Raw genomic sequence first — 19139 nt, 5'->3', positions numbered from 1 at the left:
TTCATTTCGATTTGACAAGCATTTTTCTATATTCGACCTCATTTGGCCTTTCAGTTATCCAATCAAACTCTACCTCCGCAGATGCATATTTTAAATAATCATTTTTATCGCGGTAGAGACTTGAGGATCAAAGGGAAGCACTTGGACTCGAGGTGGCCGCCAACTGAAGCCCGCTCCCCTGGGGAGCACCCAACTTCTCAGTGGGCCCTGCAACCCCCAGGCTCCACAACTTGTCAGCTCGCCGCTGTCGCAGCCTCGCGTCCTCACAACCTCCCGTCCTCGCTTCTGCATCTGGCCGCTCAGCGCCATCTTTGAGCCTGGCACGGAGTCGTACTTCCGCACTTTCCTCCCCAACCCAGGGGTAGCCACTCATGCCCAAGTGTGCTCCTACAGGGATGAAGTATCCATAGCTGGCCAGGCTTGTCTCATGCTGACCCCAAATAATAATTTACCGCGTTCTCCCGGGTCTTGGAAGAGGCGGTCTGACCAATTCAAAAATGGTGGGGATACCCTCACCTTCCCTGTCTTCCGCTTTAGATGCGCATGGGCGAGGTCACGTCGGAATGCGCAGGCGCGACAGGGCGGAGCTATTTCCATGGCAACCCGCGCGCAGCTCGGGCCCCTCTGCCCCGCGGGAAGTGCGGGAGCTGAGGCGCTGGCGACAGGCGGGGCTCTGAGCGCCGAGGGGCCCGGGCGGCCGGCGCCCCTGCAGGACGAGACCCTGGGCGTGGCGTCTGTGCCCTCGCAGTGGAGGGGCGTCCAGGGCATCCGCCGGGAGACGGTGAGAGCGCCGGCCCGGCTCCGGGCGACGGGGGCCGGAGGGCGAGGGTCCGCGCGCGGTCTCCGTGCCGCCGGTTTGTTTTGTATTTTCACCCACAGACGCTAACCCTGGCGGGATTCTCGAGCGTTTCCTCAGACTCTGCGCAACCACAGAAGGGGTTTTTCCTTAAGACTTCTGAAGACCCCGTGTTTTGCAGGATTTTGTGTGAACCGCCGTTTCGGGGCATTTCAAACTAACTTTTCTTAAAAAGAGAGAGAGAGAGAGAGAGAAAAAAGGACCAGATTGCATTTCAAGGTCGAGATACGCCGGTTTTCTAGGAGCGTCCTCAAAAGCGCACACAGCGAGGTTTTGTGAGGAGTGAGGGGCAGGGCTCCTGGGCGCCGGGTCTTCTCAGGGGACTTTGTGCAGACTTTGAGGGCCTGCTGTGTACCCAGAGCTCTTCCCTCCTGGAGCCGACGTGGGGTCGTTTGCAGGGCACGGGCAATAGGCAACTTATGCAATAGGTAAATTCTGCGGTGTGTTCCTTAGGAAGTGAGGAGTGCCACGGACGAACGCAAAAGAAGGGTGAGGGCTTGGAGGGTCTGGGTTGGAGAGTGAGGGGCGGGCCTCATTGAGAAGGTGACATCAGAGGAGTGGTAGAGCAGCCCGACAGGGCAAACTGCGAGTGCAAAGGCCCAGTGGTTGGAGCAGATCTTGCGTGTTTGAGGAGGCAGCCGGGCTGGCGTGGAATGAGAGAAGGGGAAATGGTCCCAACTGAAGTCAGAGTGGGTAAGCAGAGGCAGGTCAGGTAGGGTCTTGCAGATCATTGTAAGGACATTGGCTTTTCCTCAGTGAAAATGGGGGGCGTTGTAAGGTGCTATGCATTTACCAGAAAAGAAAACTTCGTTTGCCACGGGAGTGGCCAGACCTGCAGAGCTTAGCTCCTCACCAACACGGATGAGCTTTCCATGAAGTCTTACTCCGGAAGATAGGTTTCTTGCCTCAGGCCAACAGCCTGCTTGCAGGTCTCAAGCCAGGATTTGATGTGGCTTCAAAGCTCTCCCCACTTACATGCTGCCTAGAAATGGTTCTGGTGCAAAGCCAAGTGGATGTTTTAGTTAAATCTGTCCATTCTTATCACAGGTAAAAGTATACTTCACAGTTCCTGGCTTTGAAGAGCACTTGAAATAGCTCTTGTTTGCCAAAGACCCAGATTCTAGAAGACTTTAGATTGGAAACCACTGATTCAGTCTAACTTTTTTTCTTCTTACAGAGAATGAGATGGAGGCAGGTTCATTTTCTTGTGACTATAGTTTTTACCTGTAGGATTCTAAGAACAAATTCCAAGTAAAAAGCTTTCATCTGTGAGGGCGGTTTCCCTGGACTAGCATCTCCTGTCTTATTGAAGGAGATGTTTAAGTTATAAGAATGTTGCAGGAGTCGGAAGAAGGAGGTAAATTGCTTTTTCTTTTTTTTATATATAATTTAAAAAAAAAGATTATTTATTTATTTGACAGAGATCACAAGTAGGCAGAGAGGCAGGCAGAGAGAGAGAGTGGAGGAAGCAGGCTCCTCGCTGAGCAGAGAGACCGATGTGGGGCTCGATTCCAGGACCCTGGGATCATGACCTGAGCCGAAGGCAGAGGCTTAACCCACTGAGCCACCCAGGCACCCCTAAAAAAAATTTTTTTTTTAAGATTGTTTATTCTAGAGAGAGTGCATTGGGGAGGGAGGGGTAGAGGGAGAGAGAATCCCCAGCAGACTCTCCATTGAGTGCAGGGCCTGACCCCACAACCCGGAGATCATGACCTGAGTGGAAACCAAGAGTCAGACACCGAATGAACTAAGCCACCCAAACTCCCTTTTTTAATATAGTTTTTAAAGATTTTACTCCTTTTTTTTTTTTAAAAGATTTTATTTATTTGGCAGAGATCACAAGCAGGCAGAGAGAGAGAGAGGAAGGGAAGCAGGCTCCCCGCTGAGCAGAGAGCCCGATGCAGGGCTCGATCCCAGGACCCTGAGATCATGACCTGAGCTGAAGGCAGAGGCTTTAACCCACTGAGCCACCCAGGCGCCCTAAGATTTTACTCTTTAAGTAATCTCTACGCTAGCGTGGGCTCGAACTCATGAGCCAGGTGCCCCTTTTCTGTTTTAATACTAATGGTCTTTGGCCTTCCTTGAGTTTTCCTGTCATATTCCAATATGTTCACAGAGGGATAGTGTCCCGAGCTTTGGTTTGAGACCGGAGTGCACACACTCTTTAGGGCTTTGGGCCAGTCATACGATCTCTTCTCCTTCAAAGTGGGTCCTTATGAGAACACTTCCTGAGGGGTTAAATGAGACCGTGAGTAAGAAAGCAGTTTGAAAGCCTGGGGCTGCTCAGGTGGATGGTCTGGGGGTGTCAGGCGCCTGGCCAGCTGCCTGAGATGATGGAGGGTGCATAATTATCCCTCCTTGCTCATCCGCTGTTTCTCAAACTTGGCTGACACTGGAATGTCCTGGGACCCTTGAAAAATATGGATGTTTGGGTCCTATCTTCAGAGATTCTGGCTTAATTGGTAAGTGGTATGATGTGGGAATCTGGTTTTATTAAAGCTTTCCAGGTCATTCTAATGAGACCATCCATTGAATGCATCCTACTTTCCAACAGCATTACCTTTCTGAAGTCCAAGTCTGATCCTAGGAAAATGTGGGTTTTTTTTTTTTTCCTTTTTTAAAAAATTGTGGTGGGGTGCCTGGCTGGGTCAGGGTAGAGCATGTGACTCTTGATCTCAGGGTCTTGAGTGCGAGCTCCGTGTTGGGCATAGAGATTACTTAAAAATAAATAAAATTGCGGCAAGAGACACATAATAGAAATTTTACTGTTTTTAAGTGTACAGTTGAGCGGTGTCAAGTTCATTCACAAGGTGCCACCACTCACCACTCTAGTTTCAGAACTTTCTCATCTGTGGGATGCATTTTGGACATTCAGATCTGTCTTCCTTGGACTGTGGGCTCCCAGAGGACAGGGAAGTTAGTCTTGTGTACTTTTGCACCTCCTGAAGGCAACCAGGAAATACTGGATTGAATAATTTTCCCGTGTGCTGTCATGCCACACAGGGTACATCTCTCCTCTCCTGCTTTGAACTAAATTCGCTGCCTTCCCGCGGGCTCTTCCTCCTTCCCTGACGGGCTGCTGCTTCGTGGCCTTGGTGGCTTCTGTAGCGTATGTCACCCCCTGCTGGAAAGTGTTTTTAACCTGGGGTCTGGCCTCTTACTGATTTTCAAGGAGAATTCAGTCTGTGGTTCTCTGCCTTTGAGTTTGCTAGACAGTGTTGATACTAGATTTATTCATTTTTTTTTTAAAGAGCATGAGAAGAGATTAAGAGGCTAAAACGACACCAAAATGATCTGCAGTAACTGCAGCTCAAAGTGGTCTAGTACCTCTGCGGCTCCCAGCTTCTGTGGAAATGTCTGCTGTTGTCCTCCGCACGTGGCCGAGCCCCAGCTCCACGTCCTCGTTTGAAAAGCTGTTTGTTGCCCTGATAGACTCAAGAGGCAAGTTCACCTGAACAGGAGGTTGTGCCTTGACACGGGTTCCTGGCTCAGTTACTCCGCCCTTGCAGAGGCCGCCTGGGACGGTTGTCCATGCCGCATCATGAAACCCCCTTAGCATCACACCCAAGACATTCCCGCCGCGCCTTGTCTGCTCATTAGCGGCGGATTGTGCCTCACACCGGGGTCAGATCGAGGCGGGGCCGGTGCGTGGGCTTTGCAGCATGTGCATGGGGAGCCACTGACCTAGGCTGGGGTCCTCTCTGCTGCCATCACACCTGCCTTCTCCTCAGGTGTGTGGGCCCCGATGAGGAGGAAGAAAGGAGGCCTTTGGGGTGACGGCAGCCTGAGGAAAAGGTAGCTCTGGGGAGGACAAGTGGAAGTGGGCCTGCTGGAAGTGGCGAGGTGATAGTGACAAGCCACTCCCCCCGCAGGTGGCCAGCAGTGCCCCTCGGGTGGGCTTGCCAGCATTCCTCTGCCTCTGGGGATGAGCCATGACCCTAGGTGAAGCCCAGGACCCGGAGTAGTGGAGAGAGTCAGAAAGCGGGGGAATGTGAGCACGGTGTGTACGGGGGTAGGGGGAGGTGATGGACCTTGGGCTGTGGCCCTGGGAAGCATACAAAGGGGTGAGGCCCACATGTGGGGTCTCAGTAACAGCCCCCCCACTCCCAGCATCCACATCACCTGGGGGCTTGTTAGCACAGCACACTCAGCCCTGCTCCAGGAGGTGGCAGCTTGTGTTTTCGCAAGCTTCCAGGTGATTCTGGGGCCTGCCCATTGAGAATGCAGGACTAGAATGGTCTTTGAGGTTCCTTTCCACTCTGGAGTCAGATGTGCTGGCTCAGGCTGACTGGGAGGTTGAAGCGAGAAGTGGTATGCTTCTGGTATTTGCTGGTGGTGGTTACTACCCGGGGGAGTAATGGGGGCTCGTCTCTCATGGCATCGCCCCAGACATTCAAAGACACGTTCTTTCTATGGTGATGTATTTCCTCAATTAGAGGACACACGCCCACCCCCAACCTTTGTAACAGATCTTAAAATTCGGTGTGTCTCACAAATGACCTGTGTATTTAATATAGTTTCCCCCGAAGAACTATTAAATAATTGGAATGTTTTATAATCAATACATCCTAGAATCAAGGAGATGTATATATTTTATTTGTCTCTTTTTTTCTTGAGAGGGAGAGAAGAGGGGGAGGGGTAGAGGGAGCGAGAGAATCTGAAGCAGCCTCCATGTCTGGGATGGAGCTAGAGAGGGGGCTTGATTTCATGGCCCCGAGATCATGACCTGAGCTGAAATCAAGAGTCAGATGCTTTGCCGACTGAGCCACCCAGGGGCCCCTATCTATCTATCTCTACACCCAATGGGGGGCTTGAACTCATGAAGCCGAGATCAAGAGTCACATGCTCTACTGACTGAGGCAGCCAGGTGCCCCAAGAATGTGTATTTTTAATAAGAAAATGACTATTCTGCTTATGACTTTGAAGTTGGCCTGCCCCATATTGATGTCCCCTGGATGGATTTCTCTAGCTGGCCATTTTCTGAATGACTGAGTCACACATCGGTGCAGTTACACTGGCACTGGTCAGTCTTCGACCCTGAAGGCAGGGCAAAGCCAGTATTCTGTCAACACACCTCTCGGAGCCTGGGGTGGGGGCCGGTCACCAGACCCAGTGGGGCCATTTCCTCTGTCATGATGAATGTTCCTGAAATTGATCAATCCTAAATGCCAGCCAGAGACCCATTATTTCAGAAATGAGGCCTTGAGGGGTGGCGGTCTGGAGGTCAGGGAGCCTTCCTAGGGGTTAGTGTGATAGCAAGTGACAGAAACTGGCCCAGACCAGGCACTTCTGTTCAGGATGCAGGGGTCTCCTGGGTCCCTCATGGAGGTGCAGCTGGTCCAGAGGAATCCAGGAGGCTTTGGGGGCTCTGCTGTTGCCATGCATTCCCTGAGGCCTGTCTCTACTTGTCTCCTGGTCACATGGTGGCACTGGCTGAGTGTCAGGGCCCAGAGTTTCCAGGTTTCAGTTCCGGGCCTGTGCTGTCTAACTTGTGAAATCTTTGTCTCTGTCATGAGTTTCCCTGAGAGAGCTCGGTTGGCCCAGCAGAGTAGTGTTCCCTTCCCATCCAGTCAGAAGCTGCAGTCCTGGTGTTGGGGGCACATTTTGTGGCTTGGGTAGGAGTCCTGGCGTTCTGGATATCTGCAGGCTCTCTTGGGGCAGGAGAGTTAGGCACTCATCCTAGGCTCTGCTCCCTGAGTCTCATTGCCTTCCTCTCCGCTGAAGGTTGCCGGGGCTTCGGACTCCAGAGCATGGAGTCTGGTAGTCTTTAAACCACTGAGCCACCCAGGCACCCCTGGAGCCTGGTAGTCTTGATTTGGGAATTGTTGTTTCCCTGGTCCACACCTCCCAGTGCGATTAAAGTTTGCCCAGCTCCTCCCCCCACCTCCGCATTTCCCCTGCAGCACCTGTGCCTCCGAGGTGTGGGAGGCAGCCTGCAGCCCAGCATCCTGAACACTCTCCTTCCGGGCCTTGCTGAGGCCGAAGAAGCAAGGATCCCACTGGGCCCTGACATCAGACGGGAGCCTCAGCACAGCCACACACTGCCTGGCACGGAAGGCACCATTATATAAGGGGTAGCCTTGAGCGAGCCCTTCCTTTCTGGAGGTTTGGGGCTCCAACCCCAGACGATCTGGGTCTGGTCAGGATCAGACCAGATACTTGGATCATGAACCATGGGAACCTACTTTGGAGTCCCCAAGGGAAAAGAGAGTTGTGGTGGTTTCCTGCCAGTTCACAGAAAAAAAAAATTGCGGGTGCATTATCGTTGGTTTTTTAAGTTTTTTTTTCTCCCTAAATTTTCCCTAGTGTTTTTTTGACATTTGTCGTTTGCCTGAATAAGCAAGCAGCAAAGAAATATTAATAGAGATAGCTGGAAAGGTGACCGCTATGTGTCTCCTGTGGCCATTTTTGTCTTATGTTAGGACACTGGGGTAACATTCTTTTAGAAGCATTTTTCTGCATTCATCTGATGTGATCAGTGGCCAGGACACTGGACTGTTTGGGAGAGAACACCATGGCTGAGACAGGCTGGTGTCACAGGTCAGACTCCCTGGATTCAAGTTCCACTGCACTCACCTCTGTGCTGTGTGACCTTGGGTGAGTTACTTCTCTGTGCCTCGGCGCCAGCAGCAGTAATGCAGAAACAGGGTTTTCTCCATAGGGTGGTTGCGAGCATGGATAAGATGTGGCTAGAGCTTCGGGGAGACTGCCTGAGTGAGCACTTAGTGACCGACACTCTTACCATCATTGTGGCTTCTGGAACTTTGATTTTCTCCCACCGTCTTAGAATTTGGCTCAGCCTGTATGCTTTCTGGTCCCCGTGCCCACCCACGAACTCCTCCGTGTGCGCGCTCCACTGGCACTGGGGCAGCCCTCCAGTGCTACGGTCTCTGCTGGATGCTCTCCGAGCCTCGTGCCTTGTGGCCGCTTCCATGCAGATGGCAGGGAGGCATCTCAGTCTAGAGGGGGCCCAACAGAACCGCCTCTGCGTTCTCTTCTCCCAGAACCTGCCATCGCATTCACTGGCTGTCACACCTGCTCTCTGCTCCTCACGCCTCCCTGAGCAGCCAGAGAGGCACGGCCCTGCTTACGGCCACCCTGGGGCTCACACCTAGAGGGAGAGCCCCACTTGTCCCGGCTCTCAGACACCTCCGGGCCTTGCCCTTGCTCGCATGCCGCCCTCCTCACCCCCTTGCGGCCGGGTGCGCCGCCAACTCTCCAGTTTCTGAATGTGGGGCCTCCTCTCCCGGCGGGTTTTGGTCTCGCCTCCCGGCTGGTCCCCATCCTTGTTCCAGGCCCCTCTCCTACCCCTCTCCGCTTGTCCTTCACACCTCAGCGCAAGTGCTGTGTGCCCAGAGGCCTCCCCAGCTGTTCCCTTCTCTCCCACACCTCTGCTGCACTTAGCGCCATTGGTAGTTGATGGGTTTTCTTGTTTGTGTAGCCCCAACCCCTGTAGACCCTCCTTCGGCACAGGAATCTTGCATATATTGTTTGCTGCTGTATCAGTAGTACCCGGACAGTGCCTGGCAAGTGGATGCTCAGTAAGTTGTGTGTGTGTGTGTGTGTGTGTAGCAAAATGGAGATACGTATAAATAACATGTAATATATGTTACATATGGTATATGTGTATATATAATACAGTGTCATGGGGGTGTGTGTGTGTATACATGTAGTATATAGCATAAACGGGCTTATGCCGTGTGCCAAATACCATGCAAAGAGCTGGGGATATAAAGAGACATCAGAAGGGTTCTGAAGCTGGAGGTTCTTACAGTTTAATTGGTGGTAGATAAAGAGAATTTTGTGGAATGTGAAGGGGAATGTGGGGATGGGTATTTCATGTTCTAGCAAGAGCTGCCCCTAGGTAGGGCCAGTTCCCTTCCTTCAGGCTTGTTAGTGCTGGCCTGCTGCCCAGCGCTGTCCCCCAGGCCTGAGTGCGGGGCACAGGGGTCGAGGCCTCGTCATTGCCCTTTGTGTTCAGGTGCTTGGTGAGGGGCCGCATGAGCAGAGCCTCTTGTGAGACCACGACGTACGATAGATGCCCCTCACTTGGTAAATGATGGGTCATGTCCGTGTAAGAAAGAGGCTGATCTGTTGTCTGTCCCTGTGCCCAGCTAAACAGGGGACAAGGGACTGGAGGCAGATGGCGGGGTGGGGAAAAGGGGCAGCTGGGGAGAAGCCTGCCTTCCACCAACTAGCTCATCACAGACACACTCACTTCCTTTGATGACGGGGGGCATCTTGGACAGTGCCTGCTAAGGGAGGGAGAAGCCGTGGGCCATTCTGCTGGTGGCCAGGTTTGACATGCTTCCGTGTGCTGGCTTAGGTGACCGCTGCTGGCTCTAATATGACATGATTATTGTCGGGTTCTTCAAAAGGGCACTCCTAAAAAAAGAAGGATTCCTGCATCTGCTCCAAATAGTGTCATAATGTCACCAGAGGTTTTGGGTCAGTCTCTTATTGGGTCATGTTGGCTGCCCCTGGACCTCTCAGTGTGACCCAGGGCACATAGGAAGATTGAAGGGTCATCTCCACCCTTGGCACACAGATTGGGCTTGTCCTTTGGAAGATGGGCCGAGAGGAAAGGGACATGCTGGGGCGGACAGGGTGACCAGAGGCCCAGAGGCCTGAGGGTCAGCAGTAGCATGGGAGGGAAGCATGTGGGCAGGTGACGGTGCGTGTTGACTGCTGGGCTGTGATCTTCTGCAGAAAAGTTGCCAGACAGCGAGCATCGCCACCGCCGAGAAGGCAGCCCAGACCCGGAAGCACGTGGATGCTGAGGTGCAGACGGAGGTCCCCGTGCCAGTCAGCGCGCCGTCCGTGTCCCCGCACGATGACCCCCGGCTCGTGGCCTTTCTTCGGAGGGTGGAGGCCATGGTTATTCGGGAGCTGAACAAGAACTGGCAGAGCCATGCTTTTGATGGCTTCGAGGTGAACTGGACTGAGCAGCAGCCAACGGTAGGGAACGGGCTGGCGCGGCCTGGGACACGCCCCTCCTCTGCTCCAGCTCGCGCCTTGGCCCTGTTTTCAGTCCTTCTTTTACGCCACCCAGATACTGATAATAGTAGTAATACTAACAGAGTTCACTGGGCTCTAACATTCTGCCAGGTGGATAATTTTATAAGAGTAAGTCCTCAGGGGCCCCTGGGTGGCTCAGTCGGTTAAGTGTCTGCCTTTGGCTCAGGTCATGATCTCGGGGTCCTGGGATTGAGCCCTGCATCGGGCTCCCGGCTCAGTGGGGAGCCTGTTTCTCCCTCTCCCTCTGCTCCTCCCCCCTACTTGTGGGTGCGTGTGCTCTCTCTCTCTCATACTCTCTCAATAAACAAAGTATTAAAAAAAAATAAAAGTGGGGCACCTGGGTGGCTCAGTGGGTTGAAGCCTCTGCCTTCAGCTCAGGTCATGATCCCAGGGTCCTGGGATCGAGGCCCACATCGGGCTCTCTGCTCAGCGGGAAGCCTGCTTCCCTTGCTCTCTCTCTACCTGCCTCTCTGCCTACTTGTGATCTCTGTCTGTCAAATAAATAAATTAAAATCTTTAAAAAAAAAAAATAAAAGAGGGACATGTGGGTTGTTTAGTCGTTTAAGCGTCTGCCTTCAGCTCCAGTCACGATCCCAGAGTCCTGGGATCGTGTCCCATGTCAGGCTCCTTTCTCAGTGAGGAGCCTGCTTCTCCCTCTGCCTGCCATTCCCCTTGCTGTGCTCTCTCTCTCCCTGACAGATAATTAAAATCTTAAAAAAAGGACCTCCCTGCTGTCGAGAAGTAGGTGTGGTTATCTCCATTTACAGCTGGGAGGTACTGAGAGGTACAGGTGGGAGACTTCGAGCTGAAGTGACTTTTCCAGGGTCACACGGAGCTAGTTAGCAATAGAGGGAGGGTTTGAACCCAGGGAGTCGGACTCTGGACTGAATTTTCCCCACTGCTTGGCTGTGTCTCCCCAGGCAGCACACATTGAGGGCTCTCTGTGCCATCTCATTCAGCATGACTGCATGAGGCAGTACCAGGATGATCGCCATTTTACACAGGGGACCCAGAGAGGCTAAGTGACTACACGGGCTAAGCTGGGATATGAGCTCTGGTCTGGTTTCACTGCTGTGCTCTAGTGACTTCAGTGTCTCCAGGGCTCAGTTCAGAGCTGTCACCCTGTATACTCAGGTGGCCAGCCGCACAGACAGACCAGCCTTTGAGATGAGGGAGCCTCTGAATGAATGGGAGGGGCTCTTGGCTTTGGCTCCGTGCTGGGCCTCAGCCTCCCCTGTGGACAGAGCGCTTGCTCGGTGCTGCGTGCCCTCGACTGCCGACTGCAGAGCCTTGGAGCTCTGGGCCAAACTTTTTATACAGTGCTTTCTTCCTTGGGAAACAGAGATGAGTAACTATGTATTCAGAGGTCATAAGCCCTGCTCTAGCCGCTCCTCCTCCTCTGCCCACTGACCCCCAAGTCAGTGGAAGGCAAGGGAGAGTCGGTTTGTTCCAGGGAAATCCTCAAAATCCGTCTGAAGAGCGGCTGTGGAGGGCCATACCCAAGTGGGCGGTCCCTGAGGCTCAGGAAAGCTGCGCGAGCTCAGCCTGCTCTTTTCCTGCCGTTGCCCATGCGCACCCCCCCCCCCCATTTTACAGTTGCATTTAGAGAGGTTAAACTTTTTTCATTATTAGAGGTGCTTTTACTCATTTCTATGAATTAATTTGGTCCGAGTGTATATTGCTCTCTCCCCTTTACAAAATTCCTGTTTTCTGACTGCAGAAACAGTATGCGTTCATTGTAACAAATCCAGGCAGTACAGAAACACCAAGCGTGTACCATGTAGACAGCGGGAGGGAACTCCTGTTCCTGGGCTTTTAACTCCTCCCTGTGCTACACTAACACACACCATTGTTACTAGTGTCATTAAGAACTTTTTTTTTTTAAGGATTTTATTTATTATTTATTTGACAGAGCACAAGCAGGGGGAATGGCAGAGGGAGAGGGAGAAGCAGGCTCCCTGCTTGTGGCTCCATCCCAAGACCCCGGGATCATGACCTGAGCTGAAGGCAGGCGCTTATCGACCGAGCCACCCAGGCGCCCATCCCCAGGACATTTTAAACAAAAAATGGAAAGCACTTTTCTCACTTGCCAGGGCTCTCCACATCAGTTCCTATAAAGGTGTCCCAGGCTGCATCCCACTGCATAGATGTGCCATCCTTTATCGGACGCTCTTGTGGGACTTGGTCTCTTCCGGAAACGTGTGGACAGGTGGGAGATCGGGCCCCTCTGAGTGGCAGTGGGGCACATTGCCCTGATGGCCTCGTGTCTTAGCGGTTCCCGGAATGCCCGGCAGAGAACTTTCCAAGTTTGCTGTTAGATTAACAATGTCAGCGAATCTCTCTCTCATTTCTTTTGCATCAGCTTTTTGTTGAGTTCCTCATAGTGGAATTATGATTTTGGCTGATTCAGGGTTTCTCTGTCTTCTCCTGCTGTCGAGGTGTCGGCCTTGGCGTTTCATCGCTCTCCTTGGCACTGCTGTAGCCACTCCGGAAAGGCCGGGATGCCGTGCTCAAGAGAGAAACCCGGATTTCAGATTTCCAAAAACAATCTGACAACCTTGGGGAATGCTTAGAAATCAGAGATAAGAGACAGGGGCTCCCACGGGACTTCTGATCTCCTGGCTCTGTTGTTTCCTTCTCTGGCTCTGCACATGTGTGTGGACAGTGGTGCATCACTGTGACTGATCTCGGGGTCTTTTCTGGTCGGGAGCAAAGCCTGTTTTGTGTTGTCAGGTGGCGACAGAGACTTCATGCTTGTCCTTTTAAAACCTCTGAATGTTTTATCTGTACACTGTATTTTTTTGTGCCAGGTTTCTTTCTTTCTTTCTTTCTTTTAAAAAAGATTTTATTTATTTGACAGAGATCACAAGTAGGCAGAGAGACAGGCAGAGAGGGAGAGGGAAGCAGGCTCCCTGCTGAGCAGAGAGCCTGATGTGGGGCTTGATCCCAGGACCCTGGGATCATGACCGGAGCCGAAGGCAGATGCTTTAACCCACTGAGCCACCCAGGTGTCCCTGTGCCAGGTTTCCTAAGGTGTGTTCTCTACACAGGTCTGTTTACCCTTTGTGCTGTTCTGCGTCTGTCACGGTGACAGTGTGGGGTGGTCCCATTGTCTCCAGCTTCTCCCACTTTGTAGTCTCATCTTCAGATCTCAGTTGTACTGGTTGTTGCAGTTATAAGTGGTGTCATGACAAATAATATATACGGCTTATTTCTAATGTAAACTTTGGTTGAACATAACATAAAAAGGCACACATCTTGCCACTTCAGGCCTGTGGCTTTTCAAAGTGAAAACCCTTGTGGAACCAGAACCCAGATCAGGAAACTGAATGTAGTGAGACCCGGAGGTTTTCTTGAGTTCCCTCCACCTCCTACCCCACCGCACAGCTTTTCTTTCTTTCTTTTTTTTTTTTAGTTTATTTATTTTTAAGTAATCTCTACCCCTGATGTGGGGCTCGAACTCATAAGCATGAAACCAAGAGTTGCATGCTCTGCTGTCTGAGCCAGCCAGGCACCCCTGTATGGCTTGGTTTTAAATAACATTTATTGAAATATCATTCACATCCCATATAATTCACCCATTTAAAGTGTACAGTTCAAGGGCACCCGGGTGGCTCAGATGGTTAAACCTCTGCCTTCAGCTCGGGTCATGATCTCCAGGTCCTGGGATTGAGCTCCACATTGGGCTCCCTGGTCAGTGGGGAGTCTCCCCTCCCTCTCCCTCTCTACCTACCCCTCAGTCGTGTGCATGTTCTCTCTCTCTCAAATATAAATACAAAAATCTTAAAAAAAAAAAAAAAGTGAAGTGTAGGGGCGCCTGGGCGGCTCAGTCAGTTAAGCATCTGCCTTTTAGCTCAGGTCATGATCCCAGGGTCCTGGGATCGAGTCCTGCATCAGACTCCCTGCTCAGCGGGGAGCCAGCTTCGCTCTCTGCCCCTGCTGCTCCCCCTGCTCGTACTCTCTCACTCTGTCATATAAATAGATAAAATCTTAAAAAAAATAGTGTACAGTTCAGTAAGATTTTATGTTCCTAAAGTTGTACAACACTGGCATAATTTTATTTTTATTTTTTAAAGATTTTACTTATTTATTTGAGATGGAGAGAGAGAGAGCACAAGCAGGGAGAGCAGCAGGCAGGGGGAGAAGCAGACTTCCCGCTGAGCAGGGAGCCCGATGCGGGGCTCGATCCCAGGAGTCCCGGATCATGACCTGAGCCAAAGGAGCCACCCAGGCACCCCACTGGCACAATTTTAGAACACTTTCATTGCCCTCAAGAAGAAAGTCCATACCCACTAGCAGTCACTCCCCATGTCCCCTCAAATCCCTGGCAGCTACTCGTCTTTCTTTTCTTTTCTTTTTTTTTTTTTTTAAGATTTTATTTATTTATTTGACAGACAGAGATCACAAGTAGGCAGAGAGGCAGGCAGAGAGAGAGGGGGAAGCAGGCTCCCTGCCAGGCAGAGAGCCCAGTGTGGGGCTCGATCCCAGGACCCTGGGATCATGACCTGAGCTAAAAGGCAGAGGCTTTAACCCACTGAGCCACCCAGGTACCCTGGGAGAGAGAGAATCTTAAATAGGCTCCACTCAGCACTGAGCCTGACACGGGGCTCAGGCTCACAGCCTGAGCCGAAACCAACAGTAGGACACTTAACCGACTGCACCACTTAGGCACCCCAGAAGCCAAAGCTTTTGAAGTGGTGTGTAGAACAGGGTCTGACTCTGATTCAGAACCTGGCATTTGTCTTGGTTTGGAAGATCCTTTCTTTTGGGTTTTTGGAAGTATCCTTTGAGGGGTATGTTTGGGTGAAGCCTCCAGATTTCCCTCCAGGACTGGGCAGTGGACCTGGGTGGCTTGGGTGGTCCAAGCCTGTGTACAGTTTTTTTTTTTAGGTGGCTATGAGACCACCTGTGGTCTCTGGGCTCAGGGTTGGGGATGGTCTGTCTCTTGCAGGTGACCTGTTTACACACCCTGGTCTACCCCCCAGCCCAAGGGGAGGGTCTGCACGTGACCAGTGTCTCCTGGAACACCACCGGGTCTGTGGTGGCTTGTGCCTATGGCCGGTGAGTGGCTGCCGTGGTGGCTGCATCGGGCACTGGGAGGCTCTCAGACCCTGGTCTAAGAGGTCTAAGACCTCTTTTTTTCCTGTCCGTGTGGTGAAGGGTTGGCCAGAGCTTGGCCATTCTGGGAGTATTTTTATTCTCAAGGCTGCCTGGGCACCAGGTTGGCTGGTAGGAGCAGAGGAGGGAGGAGCTTCAGGTGCAGGAGTCCTGGGGCCCACCTGTCTGTCAGCACAGGGCAGTGAGCCTGGGCCTCTGCTCCATGAGCTGTCTCCTGATGGGCCAGGGTTCCCCCACCCTGCCACTGGGTGTACTCATCCTTGGTTTCCGGGAGCCCTTTTCTAGAGGATGTGCCCTTGGGGTGCCATGGAGATGCCTGTGCCACTTCAGTACCCAGTACAGTCTGGGTGTGATGGGGAAACTGCGGCTCATCTGTTCGGGGTTGGTTGGGGAGGACGGTGGGTCAGGTGATAGGAACAAGGTGGGGAGGAGGCCCCGGCCTCGAGGCAGAGCCAGCTCAGGCTTGTTCCTGTGCAGGTTGGACGACGGGGACTGGAGCACGCTGAAGTCCTTCGTGTGTGCCTGGAACCTGGACAGGCGAGGCCTAGACCCCCGGCAGCCGTCGGCCGTGGTGGAGGCGCCCAGCGCTGTCATGTGCCTGGCCTTCCACCCAACGCAGCCATCCCACATCGCAGGTGAGCCTTCGGCCTGCTTCACTGCTGCCCCCGAGGAGGGTGGCCCGAGGTGAGCTCTCCACTCGGCCATCAGCCCCTGGGCACAGCCAAGGCAGGTCTGCTGAGGGGGGAGGAGAGACTGGGGGTTTCTGATCCCTGAGCTCAGGTGAGGAGGCCGAGGAAGGCTGGTGTGGAGCTGGGAGGCGGAGGAGGCGAGTCATCGCCGAGTCTGGCGGGCCACGGGGTGTGGGCCATGGAGGGGCACGGCCGGGTCAGGACAGAGGCGGGGCGATGTGAGCACCCTTGGGCAGCTGTCAGCGATGATAGGAGCCCCACGTGTTGGGAAAGGGGGTTGTGCTGGAGGGAGTGGCAGGATGCTGGGGCGGGGAGATCAGCCTGGCAGCGGGAGAAGCATCCTGGGTGTGTGGGGTTGTGTGGAGGACCAGGAGTGGTTTGGGGGTGGTTTTGGGGAAGTGGCTCCACGTCCTGGCTCCGTGGCTGTGAAGGGCTGGCACTTGGCCAGGAAGCCGGAGGGGGCTGGGTGTGGGTCAGTTCCTGCCCGGGCCTGCTTGGTCCCACAGGTGGGCTGTACAGTGGTGAGGTGCTGGTGTGGGACATGAGCCATCCCGAGGACCCGCTGCTGTGGAGAACGGGCCTGACAGATGACACACACACGGACCCCGTGTACCAGGTCAGAGCAGTGGGCTGCTGTGTGGGTCCGGGAGGCACCATTCCCTTCTTGCTGGGCTGGGCCGGGCCGTCACAGGCCTGCTCCTGGAGGCCGGGCAGGAGAGAGGGTGTCCGCTCGGCACAGGCATGGCAGAAGGTCACCGGGGAGTTGGCAGTTGGACAGCTGCCTTCAGCATTCTCAGAGCTCCCAGGGCATGAGTCACATCCCGCCCCCCGCAGGAGCCACCCCCAGGGCCCTGGGCCATTCCCAGCCGCACCCCCCCACCCCACCCCCCCAAGCTGCCACTAGAGGTTCCCAGCTGTCCCGGCCTGCCTGGGCTCAGAGACAGAGCTCAGAACCCTAGGGACTGCCCCCTGGTGTGTGAGGTGGCTCCTGGCCTCCCCCAGAATTCTCCTCTTATTTTCCTAGAAGGGGCGGGTGGGAGAGGGGGATGGTCGTTGGTCTTGCTGGGAGCTAGGGGCGGGCTGGGGAGCAAGGGGCGCTTTCCTGACCTCCGTCCTGCGTCCCACGGCCCCAGGTGGTTTGGCTGCCTGAGCCTCGGCACGGCCACCGCTTCCAGGTGCTGAGCGTGGCCACGGACGGGAAGGTGCTGCTCTGGCAGGGGGTCGGGGCTGGCCGGCTGCAGCTTACGGAGGGCTTCGCCCTGGTGGTGCAGCAGCTCCCGAGGAACACCAAGCTGAAGAAGGTACTTGGGGCCCAGCTGCCCCTGGACCCTACAGGGCCTCCGTGAGGAGCCCTGGGTGGGAGGGGGCAGGTGACACGGGCTCCCGCACTACCAGTGGAAGACCTGCCGGTTGACCTCCTTGGGCCCCGGTGCCCACTCGAGGGCCTGGGCTCCTTTGGGACACTGTGGGATTCTCTTGACGCTGCCCCGGCGTTCATTTCTCCGCAGCCTCCCCGGGGAGAGACTGAGATCGGCGCCACGGCGGTGGCCTTCTCCAGCTTTGACCCCAGCCTTTTTGTCCTGGGCACGGAAGGCGGCTTCCCACTCCAGTGTTCACTGGCGGCAGAAGAGGCCGCCCTCACCCGGCTGCCTAGCTCTGTGCCCCTGCGGGCCCCGGCACAGCTGACCTTCTCTCCCCACGGCGGTCCCGTCTACTCCGTGAGCTGTTCCCCCTTCCACAGGTAGAGAAGGCCCCAGTGTCCCCGGCACAGGGAAGGCGAGGGGGTCGCAGAACTGTGGGAAGGGCCTGCAGTCTGTTCCCGGCCCAGGTCTTCCCCACGGGAGCTCTCATGCCCAGAGCGCTGGTGGTTGGCTCCAGGGCATCAGCCCCTTGCTCCCTAAGGGAATCCCTGGTTTGGGGGGGGTCCGGGGAGGCCCAGTGGACCAGGACATCCAGCACTCCTCCCCTGCTTCCTGTCTAGGAATCTCTTCCTGAGCGCGGGGACCGATGGCCACATCCACCTGTATTCCATGCTGCAGGCCCAGCCCCTGGCCTCCCTGCAGCTGTCCCACAAGTATCTGTTCGCCGTGCGCTGGTCGCCAGTGCGCCCCCTGGTGTTTGCAGCTGCTTCTGGGGAAGGTAGGAAGGACACCAGACTCAGATCCACTAACGCTGCAGGGGCCCGGCCCAGATCTGGAATTCTGAGCTGGGGAGAGACAGCACGTGGGGGGATTGCCATACCAGCCAGTAGCTTTATTTTGTGCTGTGGCCTGTCGAGTTTCTCTTCCCTGGGTACGCAGGGGACTTGGAGGAGGGGCAGACGCTTGCCCCCACGCATCTCTCTCCACACAGGTGACGTGCAGCTATTTGATCTCCAGAAAAGCTCCCAGAAACCCACGGTTTCAATCAAGCAAACCCAGGATGAAAGCCCGGTCTACTGTCTGGAATTTAATCGCCAGCAGACTCAGCTCCTGGCCGCAGGTGACGCCAAGGGCACGGTCAAGGTGTGGCAGCTGAGCACCGAGTTCACAGAACAAGGGCCCCGGGAGACCGAGGACTTGGAGCAGCTGGCAGCCGAGGTGGCCACCTGAGGACAGGGAAAGGACAGCAGGGCCCTGCAGGTGGGGGCAGGTCGGGCGAGGCCACACCTGTGCTGCGCTGTGGGGCGCTCTCATGGAAGCTGAATGAAGACATCACGAGTCTCTGGGGAGAGTCATTTATTTGTCTTTTACGTGAAAACAAAATGAAGGGGGAGAACAAGAAGGGAGCGAGCCAGCTGCGTAGACTGCTCGAGTCGGAATGGGCGGCTGGCTTCCTGACGGGAGTCTGGGTCCCCACGGCGGAGGGCGAGTGCCTCTGGACCAGAAGCGGCTTAGTGAAGCACCCGTTCTAAGTCTCATCCCCAAGCTAAGCGGACGTGAGCTTACAGTGGAGAGTGACACTGGAAATACTTGAGGAGCACAGAGAGGAGGTGACATGCAGCGAGGCAACGGCAGGGCAAGCAGCGCGGGCCAGGCGGGGCGGGGGGCGGGATCAGTTCACGAAGAGCGAGCGGGTGAACTCCACGTAGTCGAAGGCGGTGGGGAGTTCGCGGCCCTTGCCGTCCACGTAGGGCTTCATGTGGGAGACGCAGTAGTCAGCTTGTTCCCGAGTCAGGTTCTGGAGGGAGGAGGCTGCCCGTCAGCGCAGCCCTGCTGCCCCCCCACAGCGGGGGGGGGGGGTTGGTCGGGGCGTGGGGGACAGCAGGAACCCCGGGCCCCAGCGTCAGGGAGAGCCATGCCCAGAGGCCACAGCGTGTTCGTGGATGCGATGGGCTGGGCTGGGCTGGGCTGGGGGGTCAGTGGTAAAGAGGGATGAAACGCCTGTGCTCAACAGAGCGCTCCACAGGGAGGTCTGTTAATTTAGACGGTTCTGGCGCTGGGGCAACCTTGGGCTTTACTCTCAGAGAAAACCTCCAC

The 19139-nt window shown here is 54.7% G+C and overlaps 2 protein-coding genes across 8 annotated transcripts in view; one reads left to right on the top strand and one right to left on the bottom strand.

Moving 5' to 3' along the window:
- The first annotated feature begins 578 nt into the window (after window positions 1-578).
- Window positions 579-18416, top strand: DYNC2I2 (dynein 2 intermediate chain 2). Its single transcript, XM_080819783.1, has 9 exons — window positions 579-781; window positions 9566-9814; window positions 14826-14935; window positions 15470-15627; window positions 16188-16297; window positions 16815-16982; window positions 17190-17422; window positions 17663-17820; window positions 18034-18416. The coding sequence occupies exons 1-9, from the start codon at window positions 596-598 to the stop codon at window positions 18270-18272; spliced, it is 1611 nt and encodes a 536-aa protein (XP_080675909.1). The 5' UTR covers window positions 579-595; the 3' UTR covers window positions 18273-18416.
- Window positions 18386-19139, bottom strand: part of SPTAN1 (spectrin alpha, non-erythrocytic 1) — a 61655-nt gene continuing 60901 nt past the window's right edge. For all 7 annotated transcript variants that reach the window (XM_080819776.1, XM_080819777.1, XM_080819779.1 and 4 more), the window contains one exon: window positions 18386-18840. In XM_080819776.1, the coding sequence (XP_080675902.1) occupies window positions 18715-18840 (126 nt within the window). In that variant the 3' untranslated portion in view covers window positions 18386-18714. The remainder of the gene's footprint in view (window positions 18841-19139) is intronic.

The sequence above is a fragment of the Martes martes genome (genome assembly GCF_963455335.1).
Source record: "Martes martes genome assembly, chromosome: 12".
Classification (NCBI taxonomy): domain Eukaryota; kingdom Metazoa; phylum Chordata; class Mammalia; order Carnivora; family Mustelidae; genus Martes; species Martes martes.
This window is presented reverse-complemented; position numbering and strand designations above follow the sequence as displayed.

Excerpts from the sequence above, each read along its gene's own strand:
- DYNC2I2 (XM_080819783.1), top strand. The coding sequence starts at position 596 with ATGGCAACCCGCGCGCAGCTCGGGCCCCTCTGCCCCGCGGGAAGTGCG. Across the intron at positions 16,298-16,814 it reads ACACGGACCCCGTGTACCAG|GTGGTTTGGCTGCCTGAGCC; the intron begins GTCAGAGCAGTG and ends CCACGGCCCCAG. Across the intron at positions 17,423-17,662 it reads AGCTGTTCCCCCTTCCACAG|GAATCTCTTCCTGAGCGCGG; the intron begins GTAGAGAAGGCC and ends CTTCCTGTCTAG.